The sequence below is a fragment of the Salvelinus alpinus genome, chromosome 12, assembly GCF_045679555.1.
Source record: "Salvelinus alpinus chromosome 12, SLU_Salpinus.1, whole genome shotgun sequence".
Classification (NCBI taxonomy): domain Eukaryota; kingdom Metazoa; phylum Chordata; class Actinopteri; order Salmoniformes; family Salmonidae; genus Salvelinus; species Salvelinus alpinus.
In genome coordinates, this window is record NC_092097.1 from 6,425,790 (window position 1) to 6,452,769 (window position 26,980).

The following is a 26,980-nucleotide window of genomic DNA, read 5'->3' on the forward strand; positions in this document are numbered from 1 at the left end:
GGAAAAAGTCAAAGGGTCTGAAATCTTTCCGAGCGCACTGCAACTCTAGTTCATAGGTACAGGAGTGGAGAACAAGAACGTTCCAGAAGTGCGTGCAGAATAGAAATTTGCTTGCTACAGATAGCCACCTCATTCCTGAAATCCTCCGCAAGCAAACAATAGCCACAAGGGAAATCAAGATGGTCAATATTGTCCCGGACGAGAGCGTAACAAACATAGCTTCTACAGCACTGGAAATGTTTGTTAGCTATTCCAGGCAAAGCGGGCTCCATTGCAACCTAGCTAGCTATCTGGTAGCAGGTGTTGACACAAACTCTTATGAACAGAATAAAAAATAAATACAATTTCGGAAAACAACAGGCCGAAACAACCGGTCGAGGCGCAGGAGGTATCTGAGTTCGTGACAGGAGTTTGTGACAGAAATTACGTGCTGAGGTGACGTGCTAGATTCAGCCTGCGATTACATCCTGTTTTCAGGTGGAGAAAGAGTTGAGATGAGAGGAGAAGAGAAGAGGAAGCTGATGATGATGATGATGAGTAGACTGCAAAATAAACAATGTGTTTCTCACAGGGCCGGGGGGGACGGGGAGGTGTCTGTGTCTGTTTGTGTGTCGGTCAGATGTCAGGACTGCTACACGGGTCAACGACTCTGTGTAAAGGCAGAATAGTATCCATCCAGCTCTCCATATCACATTTCAATAGGACTTGACTTGACTAGCTGGTCAGTGTGAACTTTAAAGTTGTGTCAATATGGACAATCAATACACAAATCAAGTTATGTTAATACAGCTAATCAAATAAAAAACGTATTTTTATGGTTGTTGGCAAATATATGTGAAATCTCAGAGACTTTGATATATTGTTTATACTCTTCTCAAGCACCCTAAAGGCCCACCGCTGATAGACATCTGACCTCAGCTGTTATATATATATTTTTTAAAACATACATTTTACATAATGGTTATAAGCAAGCAGTATTTATTTTAAATATACTTACATATATTTCTTTATGCAAGTCTGCTAACCAGATTTCCCCCCAAAGTGGGCAAATGATGTGTGATTAAAAAAAGAAGTCTGAATAGCAGGAAGGATGTGTGATGATTACAGTATGTTATCCAACAGCCTTTTGTACCCTTTTCCAGCCTTCATCAGGGTTAACAAAGATCTATTAGATATTCCAAGACTATTTTAAGAGTGTGATGTTTTTTTCCCTTATTCAACAACATACTAGAGCAGTCAGTCAGTCAGACCGGCTTTCTGGACCTGACTGAAACCTGTGTCAGTTTGTTATCAGTGAGAAAGGAAAATCGGATCCGATGGTGTTCTGAAGGCACACTATTAATACATGACCTTTATGATAACCTTCCACCCACCAGAGAGATCAAATGGCAGCTCTGCAGATCCATGTCAGTCTGAGTAGATCATGATAACTCTTCACACCCCATGCCTGTACAAAAACCTGCCCTCTGGCACCTGTATTAATCTGAAAGTGACTTTCAAACAACATTGAATGAGGGAACACAAGACAGATTCATGCTTCTATATTTTTATAATTTTTTAAAAATAGAAAGTATTGGAAACCTGGATGTGAGTCAGATAGATGTCATTTCTGACCTATCCAACCCAATATTCTATTTCTATGGTCTGAGTTCTGAACACTGAGGGAGTCAGCTCAGTCAAGCTTGTCTGGCAGGGTTGAGTAATGCTGTGAGCCTGATGAAGTGCAGAGCGAAGCAGTCGACTGAACTTCCTGCATATTACATTGGTCTGATGCTCTGATGAGTGGAGATGAGAGACTGTGCTAATTAGCTAGGGACTCACAGAGTCCCGTGGTGTTGAGAGGAGTGTGTGTTTTTGCGTGTGTGTATGTGTTTTAGATGGCATTGCGTGGGTGTTGTTGGGGTTGAAAGAAAGACTCATTGAACCATATAACAGATGCTTAATTCTTCATTGTCCATTAATTTAATTAGAGGCAACGTGTGTGTGTGTGTGTGTGTGTGTGTGTGTGTGTGTGTGTGTGTGTGTGTGTGTGTGTGTGTGTGTGTGTGTGTGTGTGTCTGAAACAAAGATGTGTCCGTGTGTTTGTGTGTGTAGGCAGGCTTGGTGTTCTACAAACAAGGCTCACACCAGGAGAGCAGCTCTGTGTCCCGACAATCAAATTATAGTCTGTTACATCCAGTATGTCGATTTACCGTAGTGCAAATGACAGGACTGACTGACTGGGCGTTCTCTCTGTTCTCTCTGTCCATGTCTAACAGCCTGCTATTTTACTATTCATCTGGCACATGACTACAATGCAATACAATTAAACCCCCACCCCACCCTCCTCGCTGACACCCTCTCATCACGGTTGTCATTATCAGTTCCAGCGATTGACATTAAGGGTTGTCCTATTGCCTGGGGCAGGTGAACTGAGCAGTTGGGCAGTATATGAAAACAACCAAACTGCAAAGAATTCCTAGCCTACAAATTATATTTCTGGTTCATCCCCATTGTTTAAGTGAAATACAGATCATTTGCGGCAGTTGGGCAAGTTGAGCTTACTCTGAGAATTTTTTCTGGTCGCAACCAAAATACAAGGAATTCCAGTACTGATCTTTCTGATTCCTCCCCTACTGTATATGTAGGTGAAAGGCAGGCAATGCAGTATATTGCACTTCTGCGTGTAAACAGTTAATTGAAATGTTCGGGCAAGTGATCACAATCTTTGGGTAACGATAAAATACTCCTGACTTGCTCGATGGGCAAGTGCCTTTCAGAATTTATTGTCATTATGCTTATGTTTCAGTGAATACTGCCTACCTGGTTAAATAAAGGTGAAATAAAAATAAAATAAAAAATGTGTGTGTGTTACTCTGCATCAGGGTCTTTTCACCGTCTCATCATGTCAAAAGCCCTTCATCGTTGTAGCCATGTCCATATTGGCTTTTCTAGTACATCTAGGGCAGGGATGGGCAACTCCAGTCCTCGGAACCGGAGTGGTGTTACCCTTTTTCCCCATCCCTAGCAAACACAGCTAAACGATTTTGCATTTTAAACTGAAGATCATGATTAGTTGATTTTTGGAGGTGTGTTAGCTGGGGCTGGGGCAAAAGTGTGACACCAATCAGGCCCCCGAGGACTGGAGTTGCCCATTCCTAATCTAGGGCATGGTATTTGTTTTCGCACAGTAGATCAATGTTATAGGGGAGGGCTCTCAGTTAGGACCTTCCTTTCTTTATCACAACAGGGTCATGTTCATTAGGCACCAAATGGAAGAAAACAGGCAAACAGGGAGAGACCTGTCCAATAAGAAATGCTTGTTTTCATTTTCAGTTCCAAATGTTTTGCTACGGTATGCACAAATGAATTCAACCAAAGCCTTTAGTTTAGATCAGTGAGTTTCTTAAGCTCTGGAACAAATAACCTATTTAGTAACCAAAGAGAAACCCAAACTCAACACAAACACATTTGTGTGTTTTCCCCATTACTGAACAATTGCTAATCATAGTCACTCATTGTTCAACCAGCATGTATTGTAACAGAATGTTTAGCTTCACAATGTCCTGATGTACTTTGTTTGATTTCACATTCTACCTGATGTATTGTCAGTTTCAAAATAGATAAGTAGTAATATGTGGGCTATAAACACAAGGCAGTCCACACACACACACACTGCCTGTCCTCAGTTCACACACACACACACACACACACACACACACACACACACACACACACACACACACACATATATATATATATATATATACACGTCTTTCCTGTCCACATCGCTCACCTCTTGCGCTCAAAGCCATACATCAGGACAGAGGTAGAGATTAGAAGCCGTTACTCCAATAAGCATCTAGTAAAGAACAACACACTGAGCAACACACTGGCTGTTAGCTGTTACCCAGAAAACATCTTCACATTGGCACGATGTGGGCCCAATCAAGGCTAAAATATTGGCTGCACGTTGGCCCCCAAGGCATTTGCCCAGTGTGGCCCAGTATAGGCAGCCCTCTGGTAAAGGCAGCCCTCACTTTGCCAGAAATAAGTCCGTCTTTTCCCAGCAAACATGCCCACATTGGCACGATGTGGGCCCAATGCAGGCTAAAATATTAACCCCATATAGGCTGCCCAACATTGGGCCGATGCGCCTTTGCTATTTAGGAATTATTTTATTTATCATTTATTTATGACACTTTTAATTGAATGCATGAATTGCATAATTTTCAAGCCATAAAGGTACTTAGGGAACGTGATACAATGGCAGTGTATGAAATCTGGCTTGCTTTCTACTCCCGCTCCTCCCCTCCGGCGTTCGACGTCACCAGTTTACTAACCACCGGTCCTGGGAACCATCATTACGCGCACCTGGCATTCATCATTACGCGCACCTGCGCTTTATCATTTGGCACACCTGGACTCCATTACCTCACTCATTACCTCCCCTTTATCTGGCACTCCCTTGGGTTCTTTCCCCAGGCGGTATTGTTTATGTTGTTCAAGTCTAGACGTTACTCCTACATTGTTTCGTTGCATGTTGTTTGTTATATTAAACTTACCACCTGCTTCTCGCCTCCCAGCGTCTACGTTACACTTGCATACTACTTACTTAAACTGCATACTGTTTACTAATCGTACTACGCACTATTTAGCAAATACTGTACGCAGTATGCCACAGCCGAAACGTATTACTTTTGGTTCATTCAAGACAACTGGGAACTCAAAAGCAAAATGAGCTGAGACAGGGAAAAATCGTGACGTCGGTGATCTTCAGGTCGGTGAAATCGGAGCTCTAGGAAGATGCAGAGTCTGTTGTAATTCCGAGTTGGCTGGCCGTCAATGTCAAAGCACGTTTTTCCCCCCATATTCCCAGCTGTCTTGTTCTTTTATACCTCAATGTCTTGAACACACCATCAGTAACGGCTTCACATGGACTGGAAAGGAATGTCTGTAGCCCCACTTACTGACATTTCCATTCGCCGGAGTGTTGTTGTTTTGGGCTATAGCTAGCATTTGGAATGACGTATTTGGAGTAAACTTGAGTGTACCGTAGGCCTACGTGTATATCAACTGAAGAGTCACCTGAAGCTTGAGAGTAATGGGAGATGCAGTAGGGGAATGCAGTGCTGAGGAAGAGGGCTCGTAATGAGTAAGACTGGCTACTACTCTGAACTGTGTGTCGTGAGCTTTCTGGCACCCACAGCTGCTGAGGCATCAGCCAAGTAGGTGCCATACACTGTGAAGGAGAAGTCCAGTGGCTACACGAATCAGGCTGGTTCCCAGAGTAGCCCTCTACAAGATCGTTACCAGATTCCATCTTCATCAACCATCTCCCTGACCACCTTCCTCTGATCAAGCCATGAACTGTCCCTCTCCATCTTTAGAGGATCCATGCACTCAGACTTGGCCTCTAGGGGTTGACCTAGCCAACTATAGCTAGGCTACTTTTGATCATGTATTGCTTATTCGTTTTTTATACTTTTGATGCGCTTGACATTATGAAAAGCGCTATAGAAAACGCCAATTATTATACCACTGATGGTTTATTTAGTTTAGTAGAGCAAAAAAAGCTGAAATTCACTTTGGGTTTAAAAAAAGAAATACAATACTGTACATACAAAATACATAAAACTACTTCTTAATCATGGCCTCTAAAATGGTCATGCCTCCTTGGCAGTCACCTCCTTCTCCCGCTCCAGCCCACATTTGGGCCATTCTGGGAAGGAAGGGAGCCCATAGCTGCACCTTGGGAGGATGAGGAGATGATGACCGATGGGGCGATGAAGTGGCAGCCCACTAGCACCTGATCCAACACCGCATACCACTTCCAGGATGCGTCTATGGCCTCCAGTCCCTCCGTGCTGACTCCGGTGGGGAGAGCTTTTAATTACAAAAAAATATGGAAAAGGCTAGCTTTCAGCATCAAACATAGTACACGTAAAGCCCCGTAAAAGGTATTATGCCAATTGCAGTACATTTCTCTGGAATACTTGCACCTTTCTAGCAAGTGTGTCTTCACACGTACATTCATTTTCTGGTGAAACATAGGAAATAGATGGGAAAGTGTTGTTGCACGAAAAGGATAACTTTTCCAGTGTATCAGAAAGCACTATCATACATATACTATCTGTAACGATTTTCTTCTTCTTCTGACGAGGAGTATGAAGGATCGGACCAAAATGCAGCGTGGTACGTGTCCATGTTAAATTTATTAAACTGAACACAAAAATAACAAAGGAGAAAACACGAAAAAACGAAACAGTCCTATCAGGTGACAAAACACAACACAGGAAACAACTACCCACAAACACAGGTGGGAACAGGCTACCTAAGTATGGTTCTCAAATCAGAGACAACGATTGACAGCTGCCTCTGATTGGGAACCATACCAGGCCAAACACAGAAATTCAAAACATAGAACAAAACATAGAATGCCCACCCCAACTCACGCCCTGACCAAACCAAAATAGAGACATAAAAAAGGAACTAAGGTCAGAACGTGACACTATCATACATATATTTTTCTGAAGATAAAATGTTAAGCTTCTCATACAGCATGTCACATGCACTTACTGTATCTTTTTTAAAGACTTCATCATTGGCTGTGTACAATACAAAAAAAAAATGTGGGCATCACACAACAGAACCCTTAAACTGGAACAACACGCTTAGTAATGGTTGCACAAATAGAACTGTGTGCAAATCACACCTCCAATTATTCAAATGAGCCCCTGCCTGTAGCTGGGCTTGGTGGCGGCTAGCCCCGTGTTTCCCAAAGTCTGGGATGCACGTTTTTGTTTTTACCCTAGCACTACACAGCTGATTGAAATAACCAAAGCTGATTTGGTTATTTGAATCAGCTGGGGGAGGGGGGACCGACTTTGGGAAACCCTGGGATAGTCCATGATGGGCTTGGTGTGGGCTTGTTGTGGGCTAGCCCACATCAGCCCAACACGGGCTAGCCCACAGCTAGCCCACAACAAGCCCACACCAAGCCCATCGTGCCCACTTTGCCACCGAATACCCACATGGGGCAAATGGGGTCATGTTTGCTGGGTATGTTATGCAACACAGGCAGGGGGGGGGGGGCTATTATTAACTTTGGGCTATTATAGACTATTGTGAAGGTGAAACCAGTCCTTGGCCCTCAAAGTGAAAACCTACATACACAGTTATAGACTATTTGCTAAAGGCTACTGTGGATGTGGAAGGTACGACTGAGTCCTTGGCTCTCAACATCAAATCTAGAACTGACCACATTTAATCAACTGGTCGATTGTTTGGTCGATAGGCTGTTGGTCGACCGAGATGTCTTTAGTCGAGCAGTGCGAATGTATTATATTTTTCATTGGTACAAGACACCTGTCTGAGCCGCGCCTGTCTCAGCGGACTAACATGCTGACCAGACCGGACACGTCGCGTGTGTGAGCGTCGCAAAATAAATTTTGAAATCCATGTTATTCAAATATTGCACCTACACTGCTCGCGCGCGCCAACGAGCGTCTGCGATGCCAAGGGCTAAAATAGAACTCCTTTCTATTTCTGACGCAGATCGCGCTGAAAGTTCTGCCTCTCCCATCTACTCATTGGTTATACCCACGTGGGTGATTGAAAGACGAACTTTGTTGCCGGTTGTCGTGGTAATACTATGAAAGTTTAGATGCGATCGCCATATAAGTTCAAAGATGAAAAAGCCTGGAAGGAGGAGAGATGACTAGAAACGATTCGGTTGGCCGTTTTATGTGTGGATTAATTGTCGGAGTAGAGGTCCTTGTGCATTTCAGGTAAAATAACAACTCAATGTGTCAGAGTCTATCTAAAAGATAGTGAAGGAGTCAGGCGCAGGACACAGGTAAGAGTAACAATCACTGATTTACTCAATCCAAAACGTAACAAAATCCCGTTCCAAACAATGACAAAACAGGACTCAAAATACAACACACCGGAATACACGAAAGACAATCACGCACAAAACAGAAAGGGAAACCAGAGGGTTAAATAAGGAACATAATTAAGAGATGGGAACCAGGTGTGTAAACAGACAAAACAAAAGGAAAAATGAATCATGGATCGGTGGCGGCTAGAAAGCCGGTGACGTCGACCACCGAACACCGCCCGAACAAGGAGAGTGAACAACTTCGGTGGAAGTCGTGACACAATGTTTATATCCCAGGACAAATTAGCTAGATATAGCAAGCTAGCTAAACAGGACAAATTAGCTTGCAAGTGCAAGCTAACTAGCTAAATTGCCATACATGTTTAATGCTTTTCGACCTGTCCCCAAATTAATGTAATTGGTTCAGAGTTTGTTTTGATTTTTTAACCTGCGTGTCGTGATCGCGTTTGGTGTAGGGGGACAAAATAAATGCACGATAGCGCACGATGGCGCACGCGCGCAGCCGGTTTGGGTTCCGTGTAATCTATTGCGGAGGCCACGGGGATGGCACAGTCCATCACTCGGGCATAGGCAGTAGGATGCTATGCAGTAGTGTGGTAGGCAGTAGGGTACTATGCAATAGGGTACAGGCTAGAGGTCGACCGATTAATCGGAATGGCCGATTAATTAGGGCCGATTTCAAGTTTTCATAACAATCGGTAATCGGTATTTTTGGACACCGATTGGCCTATTTTATTTTTATATACAGTGGGGAGAACAAGTATTTGATACACTGCCGATTTTGCAGGTTTTCCTACTTACAAAGCATGTAGAGGTCTGTAATTTTTATCATAGGTACACTTCAACTATGAGAGACGGAATCTAAAACGAAAATCCAGAAAATCACATTGTATGATTTTTAAGTAATTAATTTGCATTTTATTGCATGACATAAGTATTTGATACATCAGAAAAGCAGAACTTAATATTTGGTACAGAAACCTTTGTTTGCAATTACAGAGATCATACGTTTCCTGTAGTTCTTGACTAGGTTTGCACACACTGCAGCAGGGATTTTGGCCCACTCCTCCCTACAGATCTTCTCCAGATCCTTCAGGTTTCGGGGCTGTCGCTGGGCAATACGGACTTTCAGCTCCCTCCAAAGATTTTCTATTGGGTTCAGGTCTGGAGACTGGCTAGGCCACTCCAGGACCTTGAGATGCTTCTTACGGAGCCACTCCTTAGTTGCCATGGCTGTGTGCTTCGTGTCGTTGTCATGCTGGAAGACCCAGCCACGACCCATCTTCAATGCTCTTACTGAGGGAAGGAGGTTGTTGGCCAAGATCTCGCGATACATGGCCCCATCCATCCTCCCCTCAATACGGTGCAGTCGTCCTGTCCCCTTTGCAGAAAAGCATCCCCAAAGAATGATGTTTCCACCTTCATGCTTCACGGTTGGGATGGTGTTCTTGGGGTTGTACTCATACTTCTTCTTCCTCCAAACACGGCGAGTGGAGTTAGACCAAAAAGCTCTATTTTTGTCTCATCAGACCACATGACCTTCTCCCATTCCTCCTCTGGATCATCCAGATGGTCATTGGCAAACTTCAGACGGGCCTGGACATGCACTGGCTTAAGCAGGGGGACCTTGCGTGCGCTGCAGGATTTTAATCCATGACGGCGTAGTGTGTTACTAATGGTTTTCTTTGAGACTGTGGTCCCAGCTCTCTTCAGGTCATTGACCAGGTCCTGCCGTGTAGTTCTGGGCTGATCCCTCACCTTCCTCATGATCATTGATGCCCCACGAGGTGAAATCTTGCATGGAGCCCCAGACCGAGGGTGATTGACCGTCATCTTGAACTTCTTCCATTTTCTAATAATTGCGCCAACAGTTGTTGCCTTCTCACCAAGCTGCTTGCCTATTGTCCTGTAGCCCATCCCAGCCTTGTGCAGGTCTACAATTTTATCCCTGATGTCCTTACACAGCTCTCTGGTCTTGGCCATTGTGGAGAGGTTGGAATCTGTTTGATTGTGTGTGGACAGGTGTCTTTTATACAGGTAACGAGTTCAAACAGGTGCAGTTAATACAGGTAATGAGTGGAGAACAGGAGGGCTTCTTAAAGAAAAACTAACAGGTCTGTGAGAGCCGGAATTCTTACTGGTTGGTAGGTGATCAAATACTTATGTCATGCAATAAAATGCAAATTAATTATTTAAAAATCATACAATGTGATTTTCTGGATTTTTGTTTTAGATTCCGTCTCTCACAGTTGAAGTGTACCTATGATAAAAATTACAGACCTCTACATGCTTTGTAAGTAGGAAAACCTGCAAAATCGGCAGTGTATCAAATACTTGTTCTCCCCACTGTATATATTTTTTTTACACCTTTATTTAACTAGGCAAGTCAGTTAAGAACACATTCTTATTTTCAATGACGGCCTAGGAATGGTGGGTTAACTGCCTTGTTCAGGGGCAGAACGACAGATTTTTACCTTGTCAGCTCGGGGATTCGTTTTTGCAACCTTCCGGTGACTAGTCCAACACTCTAACCACCTGCCTTACATTGCACTCCACGAGGAGCCTGCATGGCAGGCTGACTACCTGTTACGCGAGGGCAGCAAGAAGCCAAGGTAAGTTGCTAGCTAGCATTAAACGTATCTTATAAAAAACAATCAATCTTAACATAATCACTAGTTAACTACACATGGTTGATGATATTACTAGTTTATCTAGCGTGTCCTGCATTGCATATAATCGATGCGGTGCCTGTTAATTTATCATCGAATCACAGCCTACTTTGCCAAACGGGTGATGATTTTACAAGTGCATTTGAGAAAAAAGCACTGTCGTTGCACCAATGTACCTAACCATAAACATCAATGCCTTTCTTTAAAATCAATACACAAGTATATATTTTTAAACCTGCATATTTAGTTAATTTTGCCTGCTAACATGAATTTCTTATAACTAGGGAAATTGTGTCACTTCTCTTGCGTTCCGTGCAAGCAGTCAGGGAATATGCAGCAGTTTGGGCCGCCTGGCTCAATGCGAACTGCGTGAAGTCCATTTATTCCTAACAAAGTCCGTAATTAATTTGCCAGAATTGTACATTATTATGACATAACATTGAAGGTCATAACATTGAAGGTTGTACAATGTAACAGCAATATTTAGACTTAGGGATGCCATAAAATACGTAACGGTTCCGTATTTCACTGAAATAATAAACGTTTTGTGTTCGAAATGATAGTTTCAGGATTCGACCATATTAATGACCAAAGGCTCGTATTTCTGTGTGTTATTATGTTATAATTAAGTCTATGATTTGATAGAGCAGTCTGACAGAGCGATGGTAGGCAGCAGCAGGCTCGTAAGCATTCATTCAAACAGCACTTTTGTGTGTTTTGCCAGCAGCTCTTCGTTTATGACTTCAAGCCTATCAACTCCCGAGATTAGGCTGGTGTAACCGATGTGAAATGGCTAGCTAGTTAGCGGGGTGCGCGCTAATAGTGTTTCAAACGTCGCTCTGAGATTTGGAGTAGTTGTTCCCCTTGCTCTGCAAGGGCCGCAGCTTTTGTGGAGCGATGGGTAACAATGCTTCGAGGGTGGCTGTTGTCGATGTGTTCCTGGTTCGAGCCCAGGTAGGGGCAAGGAGAGAGACGGAAGCTATACTGTTACACTAAAGTGCCTATAAGAACATCCAATAGTCAAAGGTATATGAAATACAAATGGTATAGAGAGAAATAGTCCTATAATTCCAATAATAACTACAACCTAAAACTTCTTACCTGGGAATATTGAAGACTCATGTTAAAAGGAACCACCAGATTTCATATGTTCTCATGTTCTGAGCAAGGAACTTAAACGTTAGCTTTTTTACATGGCACATATTGCACTTTTACTTTCTTCTACAACACTTTGTTTTTGCATTATTTAAACCAAATTGAACATGTTTCATTATTTATTTGAGGCAAAATTATTTTATTGATGTATTATATTAAGTTAAAATAAGTGTTCATTCAGTATTGTTGTAATTGTCATTATTACAAATAAATACATTTTAAAAATCGGCCAATTAATCGGTATCGGCCTTTTTTGTCCTCCAATAATCGTTATCGGCGTTGAAAAATCATAATCGGTCGACCTCTAGTACAGGCAGTAGGGTATTAGGCAGTAGGGTACAGGTAGTAGGGTACAGGCAGAAGGGTGCTAGGCAGAAGGGTGCTAGGCAGTAGGGTGCTAAGCAGTAGGGTAAGGCAGTAGGGTAAGGCAGTAGGGTAAGGCAGTAGGGTAAGGCAGTAGGGTAAGGCAGTAGGGTACAGGCAGTAGGGTCCAGCCAGTAGGGTACTAGGCAGTAGGGTACTAGGCAGTAGGGTACTAGGCAGTAGGGTATTAGGCAGTAGGGTCTTGGGCAGTAGGGTATTAGGCAGTAGGGTCCAGGCAGTAGGGTATTAGGCAGTAGGGTCCAGGCAGTAGGGTATTAGGCAGTAGGGTATTAGGCAGTAGGGTATTAGGCAGTAGGGTATTAGGCAGTAGGGTATTGGGCAGAAGGGTATTAGGCAGTAGGGTACAGGCAGTAGGTTATAGGCAGTAGGGTCCAGCCAGTAGGGTATTAGGCAGTAGGGTATTAGGCAGTAGGGTCTTAGGCAGTAGGGTCTTGGGCAGTAGGGTCTTGGGCAGTAGGGTATTAGGCAGTAGGGTCCAGCCAGTAGGGTATTAGGCAGTAGGGTATTAGGCAGTAGGGTCTTGGGCCGTAGGGTATTATGCAGTAGGGTATTAGGCAGGAGGGTATAGGTAGTAGGGTCTGGGCAGTAGAGTACAGGCAGTAGGGTATTAGGCATTCTGGTATAGGCAGTAGGGTGTTAGGCAGTAGAGGTAGTAGAGGCAGTAGAGGCAGTAGTAGGTAAAGCGCCGCCTTATCTCAGTTCACTGGTCACGATGGCAACACCCACCCGTAGTACGCGCTCCAGCAGGTGTATCTCACTGATCATCCCTAAAGCCAAAACCTAATTTGGCCGCCTTTCCTTCCAGTTCTCTGCTGCCTGCGACTGGAACGAATTGCAAAAATCTCTGAAGTTGGAGACTTTTATCTCCCTCAACAACTTTAAACATCTGCTATCTGAGCAGCTAACCGATCGCTGCAGCTGTACATAGTCCATCGGTATATAGCCCACCCAATTTACCTACCTCATCCCCATACTGTTTTCATTTATTTACTTTTCTGCTCTTTTGCACACCAGTATCTCTATTTGCACATGATCATCTGATGATTTATCACCCCAGTGTTAATCTGCTAAATTGTAATTATTCGCTCCTATGGCCTATTTATTGCCTACCTCCTCATGCCTTTTGCACACATTGTATATAGATTCTCTTTTTTTAAATCTTTTTTTATCCTACTATGTTATTGACTTGTTTATTGTTTACTCCATGTGTAACTCTGTGTTGTTGTCTGTTCACACTGCTATGCTTTATCTTGGCCAGGTCGCAGTTGCAAATGAGAACTTGTTCTCAACTAGCCTACCTGGTTAAATAAAGGTGAAATAAAAAAATAAAAAAATAAAAAGAGTACTAGGCAATAGCGTACAGGCCAGGGCCAGAGTAAAAGAGACCAAAAGTCCTCACAAGAATATTAAACAAACAACAAATCTGAGAAGTGAGGACATTTTGCCGGTCCTTACTTGTAAAAAGGCTATTTGAAGCTTAGGGTTTAGGTTTAGGGTTAGGGTTAGAGTTAGGGGTTAGGGAAATATGATTTTGAATGGGAATCAATTGTTGGTCCATTAAAACTCCTCACAAGTATAGTAAGACATAGGTGTGTGTGTGTGTGTGTGTGTGTGTGTGTGTGTGTGTGTGTGTGTGTGTGTGTGTGTGTGTGTGTGTGTGTGTGTGTGTGTGTGTGTGTGTGTGTGTGTGTGTGTGTGTGTGTGTGTGTGTTGTGTGGGTTGGTTCTTTTATTTTGTCCCCACAAGGATAGTAAAACAAGGAAAATGCTCCCTCGTAGGTACATTTCCCACGTCCCCATGAGTACAAAGGCTATTTTAAGATTAGGGGTTAGGTTTAGGGTTAATGGTACAATTAGGGTTAGGGTTAGAATTAGTCAGGGGTTAGTGGTTAGCAGTTAGGTTTAGAGTTTGGGTTACGGTTAAGGTTATGTCTATGGTTAGGGTTAGGTTTTGGGGGAAATAGTATTTTGAATGGAAATCAATTTTAAGTCCCCACATGGATAGAAGAACAAAATGTGTGTGTGTGTGCATATGTACGTGTGCACACACGTGTTTGTGTGCATTTGTTTATTGTTTATTTCTTTCAGAAAAACACTGCTTTATTCCAACAGCGAGATAGCGCTAGACACCACAACCCGTCAAGGAATCAGAACCATAGCTGATTAAAACCGAGGAGCAGAGATTTTTCTCTCTGTGTCTAAGTACACAGACGTTAGAACTCAAATCAGGTTTGACAATCTGTTCAGCTGGGTTGATAACACAGACTTTGAATGGAAAGCTCTTGAAAGCCCAAACATCTGGATATGTAAAAGATCTCTAAGAGTATACACATACAGTTTACAGTTTGTCTAGATGACAGACAGAGGGAGAGAGAGAGAGAGGCAACTCACAACCACTACAAAACACAGAGCTGCCAAGGAAGAATCTGAGTAGTACATTAACCCCGGCTAAAAAAAACGGCATAAGCCAGCATAAATTCCAAGCTGGTCATTGCTGGTCGGATGCCGGTCAAGCTGGTCTGACCAGCATGGTCTAGCTGGTTATGCTGGCAGACCAGCCTTTGTTGTGTTTTCGATGGTGACCAAGGTTTATTGTGTTGCCACTGGTGACCAGCCTTCCTTTTGTTTTCGCTGGTGACCAGCCGTCATTGTGTTTTCGCTTGTGACCAGCCTTGGTTGTGTTTTTGGACACTGGTGACCAGCATAAAGCTAAAACAAAACCAGCATCAAGTCACATTATGCAGGCTTGCAAAGTGCTATTGAATTCCTATTGGACTTCAGAGTGGATTCCCACAATCTGCATTCAGAATGACTGACAGAGTTAGAAAGATAAATAAATGAGAATACTTCAATAAAACCGAACAACCATTTAGTAACAGGTATAACTAAGTCCAACTAACAGATTGGATTCGTTTTGAAAAATTTATGTTATTTATCTTTGTGTAGCATAGGATAAATGCATTGATTAATTAATCAATGTACATGCATGAAGTACATGAAGTGCTTTGAAAGGCTGGTCATGGCTCACATCAACACCATTATCCCAGAAACCCTAGACCCACTCCAATTTGCATACCGCCCCAACAAATCCACAGATGCAATCTCTATTGCACCCCACATTGCCCTTTCCCACCTGGACAAAAGGAACACCTATGTGAGAATGCTATTCATTGACTACAGCTCAGCGTTCAACACCATAGTGCCCTCAAAGCTCATCACTAAGCTAAGGACCCTGGGACTAAACATCTCCAATCTGCAACTGGATCCTGGACTTCCTGATGGGCCACCCCCAGGTGGTAATGATAGGTAACAACACATCCGCCACGCTGATCCTCAGGGGTGCGTGCTCAGTCCCCTCATGTACTCCCTGTTCACTCATGACTGCACGGCCAGGCACAACTTCAACACCATCAGTTAAGTTTTCCGATGACACAACAGTGGTAGGCCTGATCAATCACAATGATGAGACAGCCTATAGGGAGGAGGTCAGAGACCTGGCCGTGTGGTGCCAGGATAACAACCTCTCCCTCAACGTGATCAAGACAAAGGAGATGATTGTGGACTACAGGAAAAGGAGGACCGATTACGCCCCCATTCTCATCGATGGGGCTGTAGTGGAGCAGGTTGAGAGCTTCAAGTTCCTTGGTGTCCACATCACCAACAAACTATCATGGTACAAACACACCAAGACAGTCGTGAAGAGGGCATGACAAAGCCTATTCCCCCCCAGGAGACTGAAAAGATTTGGCATGGGTCTGGCTACCTCTTGGGCACTGTCCCACATAAACAAATACTATAATAGCAAGGGTATAAATACTAAGGTATAAGAGTATTTAATGTAATTAATGTAGTGTTTTTGCAGATTGTAGTGTACTGTAGTGTTCTTGTAGACATTACTGTAGGATTTACTATAGTGTTTTTGCTTTCTCCTTCCGGAAACATATTGGAGAAATACACATTTTCCATGACCTGTAGATAGGTAGGACTGCGGTCTGAATGGCTAATTCAGGACTTCTTTCTATAATCTGTTAGGAATATGATACAGTATATGGTCTATACTTGGCATGTAAAGTTTCTTACTTATGGGTGGCACAAATTGCGACATGAGGGAGGAGAATAGGCAGGGTATATGCAAATGCAATATTGTAGTTTTTACTTTAGTTTAAAAAAGTGGTGTGTTTTGGGGGACATTACTGTAGTAGTGTATTTTCTGCTCTGCTTCTTGTTGCACTGAAGTTCTGTTTGTCGTTTTTGTGAGGTGTCGTTTTTGTTTGTCGTGATACCAAGGGAGTCTGTTACAGAAGGCTTGGACCAACTTGGAAAGAGTATACAATATGACACACTGTAAATGGTTCAACTCGTATAAATGTCTCTACATTTAATCTGTTGTCTCCCTCTCGCACACATCCATATATTTTAGTGACAAAGAGAGACTGTTCTGTTTGTATAAATGGTCGAGACAGTTGAAGGTTGTTTCAGTTGTGTTTATTCCTCCGTCTCCTGTTAAATAGTCAGCTCTTCACACTCCTGAATCTAACCAAACACACACACACACACATACACACAGAGCATAGATCGTCATTGCAAACAAAAATAGGCAATCTTGGATACACAAGAGGGATATACTGCAACTCGTAAATGTACACAGGAGTAGATACACAAACTTGACTAGCAGCCCAGAACAACGTTCTCACGTGAAACTCCAGGAATTGTCTTAAAAGGATATTTGTAGCTAAGAATATAGGGATCGTGTTTGGTCCAGATGGAATACTTTAAACGTCTCATTAGTCTTGTTGTGTGGTGATGGAAGTCCTGCACACATTCTCCCCACTACCTTCTACAGGTCTGTGGGAAGCTAGTTCCTAGACACAATGCCATGGTCCTCAAATCCAGATTAAACTATTCTCGCGCTGGGTTAGACAGAATAAAACTTTAAACAGTATTTATTTTATTGAAATTTCACAATTTTCACCCATATTAAGAGATACAAAGCACATACAGCACATACATAAATACATGCATACATACATTTATACACCATCTTCCCCTCCCCGCTCGGCGCTTCTCTCACCCCATCCCCATCATTGCGTCTCTCAATACATACATTTTAAACAAACATACCAACAGAAATTAAACAAAAGCTCAGTTTAAACCAAGAAGTTAGGTCCAACACACGTACAGTGTAACTCTGAAACAAATAGATCACCACCATTCTCAGAGAATCCTTGCAGCATAATAGCTGATACCTCAGGTTCTAGATCATTTAGGTAAGGTTCCCATACTTTGTAGAACTCATCTGTTTTAGAATGCAATGTACATGTCAGATATTCCAGTGGCACCCATTCAAATAGTATCTTATGCCAATCTTTCATAGAAGGAACCTGATCACTAATCCACTGTAAGAGGATGTTTTTCCTCGCTGCGAAAGTAAGGATGTTGTATAGCCTCCTCTTACCCACAGAAGTAACATGTCTGCTAGGTAGACCTAACAGTAAAACAACTGGGTCCAGTTCTAGATCGACCCCCAGGATTTTTTTCAATTTCTTGCAGAACACCAGACCAGTATCTTTGTATTTTAGAACATGACCATAAACAATGTGTTAGGGAGCCTGTATCAGTTTTACATTTAAGACACTGAGGAGAAGAGGAAGAGGTGTTACAAGCATGTCTGCAATTTGGGGATATATGCAATCTGTGTATTATTCTTAACTGAATTGCTCTAGTACGATTACATATAGATATTGTTTTTGCATATCTCCAAATGTCCTCCCACATCTCTTCGTCAATAGTAACAGACAATTCTTTCTCCCACACTTGTTTCACCCTCCGTGTTTCAACAGTAGAAAAGGACCTTAAAGCATCATAAAACAAACGTAAACACTTTCCTTTGTGGGGGAGTCGGTATTTCTCAACTATCTGCTCAAATGACAATAAAATCTTATCAGCAAATAAATAATTCAGTCTGCCTGTGCCGTTATTAAGCCAAAAGTTAAAGCCAGCATCCAGCAATCCTGGACCAAAATCTGGGTTGTTAAGAATTGGGGTAAGAGCAGAGGTTAGTTTGGACCTTCCCAGGAAGCGTTGAACTGACCTCCATACTTTGAGTGTGTTAAGTGTAATAGGATTATTGCAGTGATCTTTTACAGACTTGAAACCTCTGAAAAATAAAAGATCCTGTAAGGGGTATTTTGAAAAAGAAGTCTCAATGTCTAACCAAATAGAGGAGTCATCATTTCTGATCCAGTCAGAAATATAACATAGGTGGGCACACCACTGATAGAACCTGATATTGGGCAGATCCAAGCCGCCCATAGAACTTGGCAGCTGCAATATTGCCATCTTAAGCCTTGGCTTGCGTTTACTCCATATGAAGGAACTTAGCCATACATTTACATCCTTTATTACCTTATTGGAGAGTAAGACTGGGATCATTTGGATTGGGTAAAGTAGTCTAGGTAAAATGTTCATTTTCATAAGGGATATTCTATCCAACCATGAAATCGGAAGAGAGTTCCAGCGCTCCAGATTCTGTCTTATTGTATCAAACAAGGGAACAAAATTGGCTTTGTACATTTGCTGGAATTTAGGAGTTCAAATATACCCAGATACGTAAAACTTGAGGGAGACCATTTAAAAGGAAAGGGGGAGAAGTATTAGGTACAGAATGAAGGTTAATAAGTTGCATAGCCTCTGGTTTAGTTAAGTTAATCTTGTAGCCTGAGAATTCACTGAATAATTCAATAATATTAACAAGCGATGTAATTGAAGTCTCGGGACTAGAGATGAATATCAGGACATCATCAGCATATAAGCTTATTTTATGGTGAACGTCACCAATGAGCAGCCCCTGCATAGCAGGCGTTACTCTGATGGCCTCGGCCAATGGTTCCATAGCGAGTGCAAATAGGAGAGGGGACAAAAAACAGCCCTGTCTGGTACCTCTGTGTATAGAGAAGCTATTTGACCTTAGCCCATTAGTAAGTACAGCAGCCTGAGGATCATCATATAAAACTTTAACCCATTTTATAAAGTTGTCCCCTAGACCATATTTAGTCAGAGCAATGAATAAGTAATACCACTCCACATGGTCAAATGCTTTCGCAGCATCTAGGGAGAGCACAAGAGGATTAGACAGATTTAGACAGAAATAAACGGTTGTTACTTACTGCTGCCCCAAGACAGGTAAACACCAGTTCGAGTCAAATTAACCTAAATTTCCTGCTTTCGCAAGTTTGTTCCAATAGCCGAGCAAAAACGAGACTTGGAAAAAATGGAAGCACAAGACGAGGGTCAATTTAACTACAGAATTGTTCAATTGTCCTCAAAGAGTGGATGAATACTCATGTTGAACCCTATCAAAAAAAGTGTAGTCCAGAATGACATATGTTTATTCATTTAACCTTTATTTAACCAGGCTAGTCAGTTAAAACAACTTTATGTACAATGGGGACCTGGAGAGTGGAGCTTTATAGAGTCCTGAGTCCTACATAGACTATACACGTGGATTTACTCTTGAGTCGTTTGATATCAATCAATAGGCTATTTCCCTCATCAGATGGAGCAAGGGAAGAAACAATAGCATTAGCCTCCTTTTCCGGTGGTCCCCGCCAGCAACGGGGTATGAGCCCGGCCATTGTGTGAGCCAGCCAGTCAGTCAGTCACCCTGCTGAACACACGCCAAGCAGGCATGTGACACCACCTTTCTCCCTACCCCTGTCTCTAGCCCTGCCCTGGCTCTACAGTCAAACTAGCACTGGGCCTATAGATTACAGTACACATGACCTGGCTTGGCTGTCAATCCTAAAATAATAGTTTAGTATTGGTAATAGTAGGTACTGTGGGGACCTTCTTAATACAATGGACATTTTGACTAGAGTACTGAAAACAGCACACGCTTGACTATCTGTAGCTGATGATAACACGTTGAAGAGTTTACAAGATAATACAAACTGTTTCTAATAGAATTTTGGATCTTAAATAAACAATTTATTCCATGGATATTTTTTTCCTATTCTGTCTGAGTTTACACCCTTGAGTCATTAGAATCGGTAAGGGGAGGAGTGCTGTTTTCAAAACAATGATCGGACGGTACTCATCACAATGGTCTGCATTTAAACACCACAGTTCCACCTCAGATCTGACCTCATTGTGTCAGTAAAACACCCAGATCTGTCTTACCCAGCTCTGGACCTGTCAATCAACTGACACCCCACTCAGAGATGCTCACATCTTCCCTTATCATCCAGACCTTAACTATTCTCTCCCTACTGCCTCAATACTTAAAAACCTAAGTAGCAAAACACCTTGAACCAGATTCCACAGCTTGGTTTTGTGTTAGGACACGCTGAATGTACTCTGTGGAAACAGCCAACAGCCCAACACAAGTTCAAGGCATATAATTTAGCACCAATGCTTTGGAAGCATTTTCCTGACACCATCCAAAGCTATTTTGTTTTCTGACTGTGCTGTTGTCTGAGATGGAAAGCAAGGCTTCTTCAGTCTGGGCTTTAAAAGTACAGCCATTGAGGAAAATAATGTTGTTGTGGTTTTTATGCTGTTAGCTAAGTAGAGTTCTCTTACTTCTAAAAATTTGGAAATTTGCTGCTAATTAATGTCCACGTCAACACAAGCAGCCAAAGAGCCAACAGCATTGTATGGTACTTCAGGAACAAGTCCTCAACTTCATTAAATAGTACCCGCAAAACACCAGTCTCAACGTCAACAGTGAAGAGGCGACTCTGGGATGCTGGCCTTCTAGTGTATTTGTCCTCTTGCTCAGTTGTGCACCTGGGCCTCCCACTCCTCTTTCTATTCTGGTTAGAGTTTCGCTGTTCTGTGACGGGAGTAGTACACAGCGTTGTACGAGATCTTCAGTTTCTTGGCAATTTCTCGCATGGAATAGCCTTCATTTCTCAGAACAAGAACAGACTGACGAGTTTCAGAAGAAAGTTCTTGTTTCTGGCCATTTTGAGCCTGTAATCAAACCCACAAATACTGATGCTCCAGATTGTTTTATTTTACCTTTATTTAACTAGGAAAGTCAGTTAAGAACAAATTCTTATGAACAGTGGGTAACTGCCTTGTTCAGGGGCAGAACGACAGATTTTTACCTTGTCAGCTTGGGGATTCGATCTTGCAACCTTTCGGTTATTAGTCCGACACTCTAACCACTACTCTACCTGCCGCCCCACTAGGCTACCTGCCGCCCCACTAGGCTACCTGCCGCCCCAATACTCAACTAGTCTAAAAAAGGCCAGTTTTATTGCTTCTTTAAATAAGCACAACAATTTTCAGCTGTCCCAAATGGAAGGCATACTCATTGTCATCAGTGGCACCATAGACTCCACTGATCAGCCAAAACAAGCTCAATAAAACAATACATGCACACACTCCTATTGAATTTGTATTCACCTGTATTGTGAGTAGGCCAATGCCATCTTAATTTACCCAGTTTATCAAAAATGTATCATTAAAATACAATTATTACCATTATGTTTATATGTAGTTAGATTGGTAAAGTCAAATCTTTGTTTGATAAAAAAATGTATGCATTAATGCATACATGGCTGTCTCTGGGAAATTTTGTCAACATTTTGTAATTTAATGATATTGAATGTTGGCCTCCTTGACCCCCAAAAATCGGTATTGGTTCGAAAAAAAATCTATATCAGTCGTTCTCTATTCAGAATGAGTACCAAGGTTCGGAACATTTTGAGGACTACCTTAAACTGGAACAAACATTTCAGAAACGGGTGCAGAAAATCTAACTAAGTAATTGGATGAATCAATCAGCGTACATGCAAAAACATAGATATTGAAACAAACCACTCTAAAAATCTACCTGCAATAGAGCATGCTGGGAAATATGATAATGATGGATGTGGTTTTGAGTCAAAGTGATGTTTATGAGTTTCAGGCTTCTGAAATAGGGTAAAACTAGGCCCTCAAAATAATGCTTTATGAAATATGTATGGTATTGTGTTAAATAATGTATTTTTTTCATGATAACATATTCGCTTAAGTTCTCACTTGGTCTATAGGACCAAAATGGGAAAAACCCAGGGAAATATTTTAATAAGGCTTTACACTAAGCAGTGTGTTAATTTAACACTGTTCCAGTGGTTTTCAGTGTTCATATATACATTCTTGGATAATTTTGACCCCTTTTTCTTCCCAATTCCATGATATCCAATTGGTACAGTAGTTAGTCTTGTCACATCGCTGCAACTCCCATACGGACTCGGGAGAGGCGAAGGTGGATAGCCATGCGTCCTACAAAACACGACCCTGCCAAGACGCACTGCTTCTTGACACACTGCTTGGTTAACCTGGAAGCCAGCCACACCAATGTGTTGGAGGAAACACTGTCCAGCTGGTGACCGAAGTCACCGTGCATTCGCCCGGCCGCCACAAGGAGTCGCTAGAGCACGATGGGACAAGGACATCCCAGCCGGCCAAACCCTCCCCTAACCCAGAAGACGCTGGGCCAATTGTGCGCCACCTCATGGTTCTCCCAGTTGCGGCTGGCTGTGACACAGCCCGGGATCGAACCCGGATCTGCAGTGCCTTAGATCGCTGCGGCACTCGGGAGGCCCTTTTTTAACACTGGATAATTTGCTGTGTAGTATTGTAAGGTACTTCAGTACAAGACACACAGTAGTTCAGCATTCAGTGGTTCATACACAGCATTCATTCACACAGGCCCAACCAAGGAGAACAAAATAGTGAAATAAGTATCCAGCTATTACTGCTGCTATTTACTAGTCTCCCTAGCCTAGACAGACAGGTTGCCTACCACAATGTACTATAGGACTGGGAATGTCAAGACTAGCTATTTACTAAAGGGTCTTTGTAGCACGGACCTTAGGAAATAGGAATAAGCGTGGAAATGGCCTGACCTTTAGGGTAGCAGAGAGTCTCGTAATGCAAGTTGATTGTATCAATCACACAGCCCATCGAAAGAGAGAAAGAGAGAGAGGGGAGGGGTCGAGAGAGAGAGAGAGACAGTGTTCTCCCTCTGATCAGTGTTGTTCAATCGTCCTTTCTGCAGGTTCCTCAATTATCACCAATTTTCAATATCACTTATTGGTAAGAGGAGGGGAGGGGGTAACCGTACGAAGGTTTAAAAACGGGAAAAAAAACGGAGGGACCATAAGTCGAAGATGGACGCTAAGATGGTCATTACAAGGTTATGTCAGAGGCATTAGGAACAGCGGGGGGTAGAAAGTGAGAGAGAGATAGGAAGAGAGTGAGGAGAAAGGGGCAAAGGAAAAGCCAGTATTCTGAGAATGAGTTGTACTCACGTTGATGTCCAGGCTGCACAGGCTGAGAGAGTCCACATCCCTCCTCCTCTGTTTCCTCTTCTTCTGTAAACACACAACAACAACAACACAAAGGGTGAGTTTTTTTTATAGAGAACATGGAAGCAAGGTAACATGTGAGGAACTGAATAAAAATGATTTACTGGCACACACTCGAATACGTTTGCTAAACTACAGGTTGCCCTGTGAAAACCAAAATAGTTTTTTCAAGCAATGGTCTTTTAAGGGAGTATGCAAGCGCACTCGTTCAGGTCGCCTAGCCGACTTCAGCTAGCCGCCAGCCGTACTGAAGCATGCTGATGCCTATAGGCTAACATAAATCCAACATATAATAAGCCAATCAGTGGAGCACTTAATAGTTTTGGCTCGTCTCCAACCATTTAGTAGATAAACTAGGATGCTATATTTACAGGCCTAGCAGCAGTCAATCTAAATGGATTCCGTCCACTGTTTCCTTCTACTTGGCATTGTATTCTACACAAGTTGTAGTGTGTTATTATTGTTGCTGTATAACAGTTTAATTCCCATGACAACAAGAATTCTCCTGCTTGGCTACCGGGAGGCTTCTCTGAGGTCAGGGAGAGGAGTTGAACAATGGGACATTGTGTCAGAAAGAGAGTTGTGTTGAGGTGCGTTATGTATTCAGTATGAACTCAAGCCTGTGTTAAAAAAAAATCTCTTCGACTAGGAGCACTGATCTAGGATCAGCTCCCCGGAGTCCCCTCTGTCCATATAATTGCATTCAGTATGATTTAAAAAAAAAAATAATAGGCAAACAAGAAGGCAAAATGTATCCTAAAACAGCAGTCCTACTCTTGGTGAATATGAGCCCAGAACAACTCTGAGATAAATCTTCATATTTCTGAGGCCTGACTACTTGCTATATGACACAGATAGAAGTCCTTCGATAATGGAACACAACATTACAGAGTCTTCTAACGGGAGAGCTGACCCACACATCTTATGGAGCTGAACACAACAATGACAGATCGTTCCTACAACAGAACTCCCACAACACCCTCCAACGGATCTTCCAGACTGAACAATCGGGCATGTGGAGCTCAACACAGATGTGTTGGTTGGAGTTGTTACGTATGGAACCCTTACGCAAAGGGCATTGTTGCAATTACATTACATAGAATGTATAAACTTTTCTCTAACGTATGTGAACACAAAGAACTCTGAAGTCCAGATAAAGCTACATTCATTTCTCTGATTGCTGAAGACTGGCCAAAAAAACTCATTCCAGAATTCAATGTTTTGCTGATCGAACACAACATCCAACAGACCCAAACAAATCAGGTTCTAAATGTAGGTCACAGGAGGCTGCTGACGGGAAAAATGGCTCATAATAATGGCCGGAAAGGAGCAAACGAAATGGCATCAAACGCCTGGAAACCATGTGTTTGATGTATTTGAAACCATTCCACTGATTCCGCTCCACTCATTCCCACGAGCCCGTCCTCCCCGAATAAGGTTCCACCAACCTCCTGTGATGTAGGTCTATTGATTTTGCTCAGGAAATACACAGGGGGTTAACAGGGAAGGACTGGTGCCCATAGGCCTACTGTGGTTTCTGGAGTAAATGTTTTCCTGTAATCAGACTATTCTAGATCATCCTTTAACTATTTTATTGAGCATTCAGAGACAAACAACTGGTCAGTCAGACTGAAAATATCATTAGTAATAGTTCATGGAAGAGAGGGTCACTGTCTTAATACATTCCTGAAGGTTTAAATATCATCTGCATCAGAGATATTTCCTTATGATTAACATTTCCTGCTCATATTTTAACTCTCTGGGATCGATGTCCCTATACCGGGACGGTTGAGCTAACGGGTGCTAATGTGATTAGCATGACGTTGTAAGTAACAAGAACATTTCCCAGGACATAGACATGTCTTATAACGTCAGAACGCTTAAATTCTTGTTAATCTAACTGCACTGTCCAATTTACAGTAGCTATTACAGTGAAAAAAGACCATGCTATTGTTTGAGGAGAGTGCACAACAACAAAAAACTTTTATCACGGCAACTGGTTTGATACATTCACCTCTGAAGGTAAATAATATACTTACATTCAGTAATCTTGCTCTGATTTGTCATCCTGAGGGTCCCAGAGATAAAATATAGCATAGTTTTGTTTGATAAAATCTATTTTTATATTTTAAATGTAGGAACTGGGTTCTACAGTTTGAACCCCTGCTGTCTCTGGCTCCACACCCACCCCTCCCGGCCATCTAGATGTGTGAAAGTTAGTGTATAAGCTAATGATCCATCATGTATGACATTCCTGGGAGTGTGTATACAAAAATGTTGTTTTACCATAGAATTTTTGTATGTTCCCTATAGTTATGTACTTTTAAATGTTTGTATTATCTTTTACCAGAAGTAATGTATTATATTCTCCTACATTAATTTCACATTTCCACAAACTTCCAAGCGTTTCCTTTCAAATGGTATCAAGAATATGCACATCCTTGCTTCAGGTCCTGAGATACAGGCAGTTAGATTTGGGTATGTCATTTTAGGCGAAAATTGAAAAAAAAGGGTCCGATCCTTAGTCAGAGCTCTGTGTCTGATATTTACCGGTACGCAATTTCCACTTTGAAACGTCAGACTAGATTTTCCCTTACAAAAAATGGATCAACCCCTACACACATTATTTTCCGCAGTTAGTTAGCTGAGAGACTTTCTGACATGGAGAATATGATGAAGCCTGGAAACAACTCAGCATCTCCATCACCAACCCCCTTTCCTTCCCCAGTCCTATAACTCCCAGCCCCCATCTCCCCATCGCTAGGTAAAAAGACAATTTAACATCATTTTCATCCAGTAGATAACTCAGCGGTCAATATTTGAAAGAAATCATACACATAGAACCTGTCGACCTGACTTAGTATAAACTAGGCTGAGTAAAAGTTTTGAAACTAACTCAGGTCTTTGCTGTAGAGGCACAGCAGGTGCAGCCGCCCCAGGGAACATGCAACAACACTTCCTGTGCAGAGTAACAGGCGACAAGAGCCTTCCTCCACAAACGCACGCAGGCACACACTTAGCACGCACGCACGCACACACACGCACACACACACACACAGGGCACTGAGTGCATGGGTACACAACAGATGGTAACTACTGTAGCTCTCTGTTTCACTATACAGATGTGGGATCTTAATTTGATCACCCTGTTGCAGGAGAACTTTCCTGCAATGCAGGAAATGTTAAAATTGTAGTGTATTTGAGATTTAAAAAGGCTTCTGAAGTTTAACTTCCACTTTGAAATTTCAGACTTCATTTTCCCTTACAAAAAATGTATCAACCCCTACACATTATTTTCCCGCTGTAACAAACTTGCTTAAATTAAGATCCTACATCTGTACAGTGAAACTACCTCTGTTCCCTCCAGACCAGAGGATGTTGAGCACACCTGTTTGTCTCACTAATATGTGACCGGTCTGTCCTAAAAGGTGGTAAGTATGTGATTGGATGATGCAACAAAAAGCCAAAAAGGTCAGCTACAATTGGATAACCTACCAATAGAACATTGTAGAATTCAAGGTTGAATAAAGA

The 26,980-nt window shown here is 42.3% G+C and overlaps 1 protein-coding gene across 2 annotated transcripts in view; it reads right to left on the minus strand.

Annotated features, from left to right (window-relative positions):
• The window catches only part of LOC139536528 (rho guanine nucleotide exchange factor 3-like), a 103,481-nt gene that overhangs the window by 32,813 nt on the left and 43,688 nt on the right, over positions 1–26,980 (minus strand). For both annotated transcript variants that reach the window (XM_071337098.1, XM_071337100.1), the window contains one exon: positions 23,393–23,455. In XM_071337098.1, the coding sequence (XP_071193199.1) occupies positions 23,393–23,455 (63 nt within the window). The remainder of the gene's footprint in view (positions 1–23,392; positions 23,456–26,980) is intronic.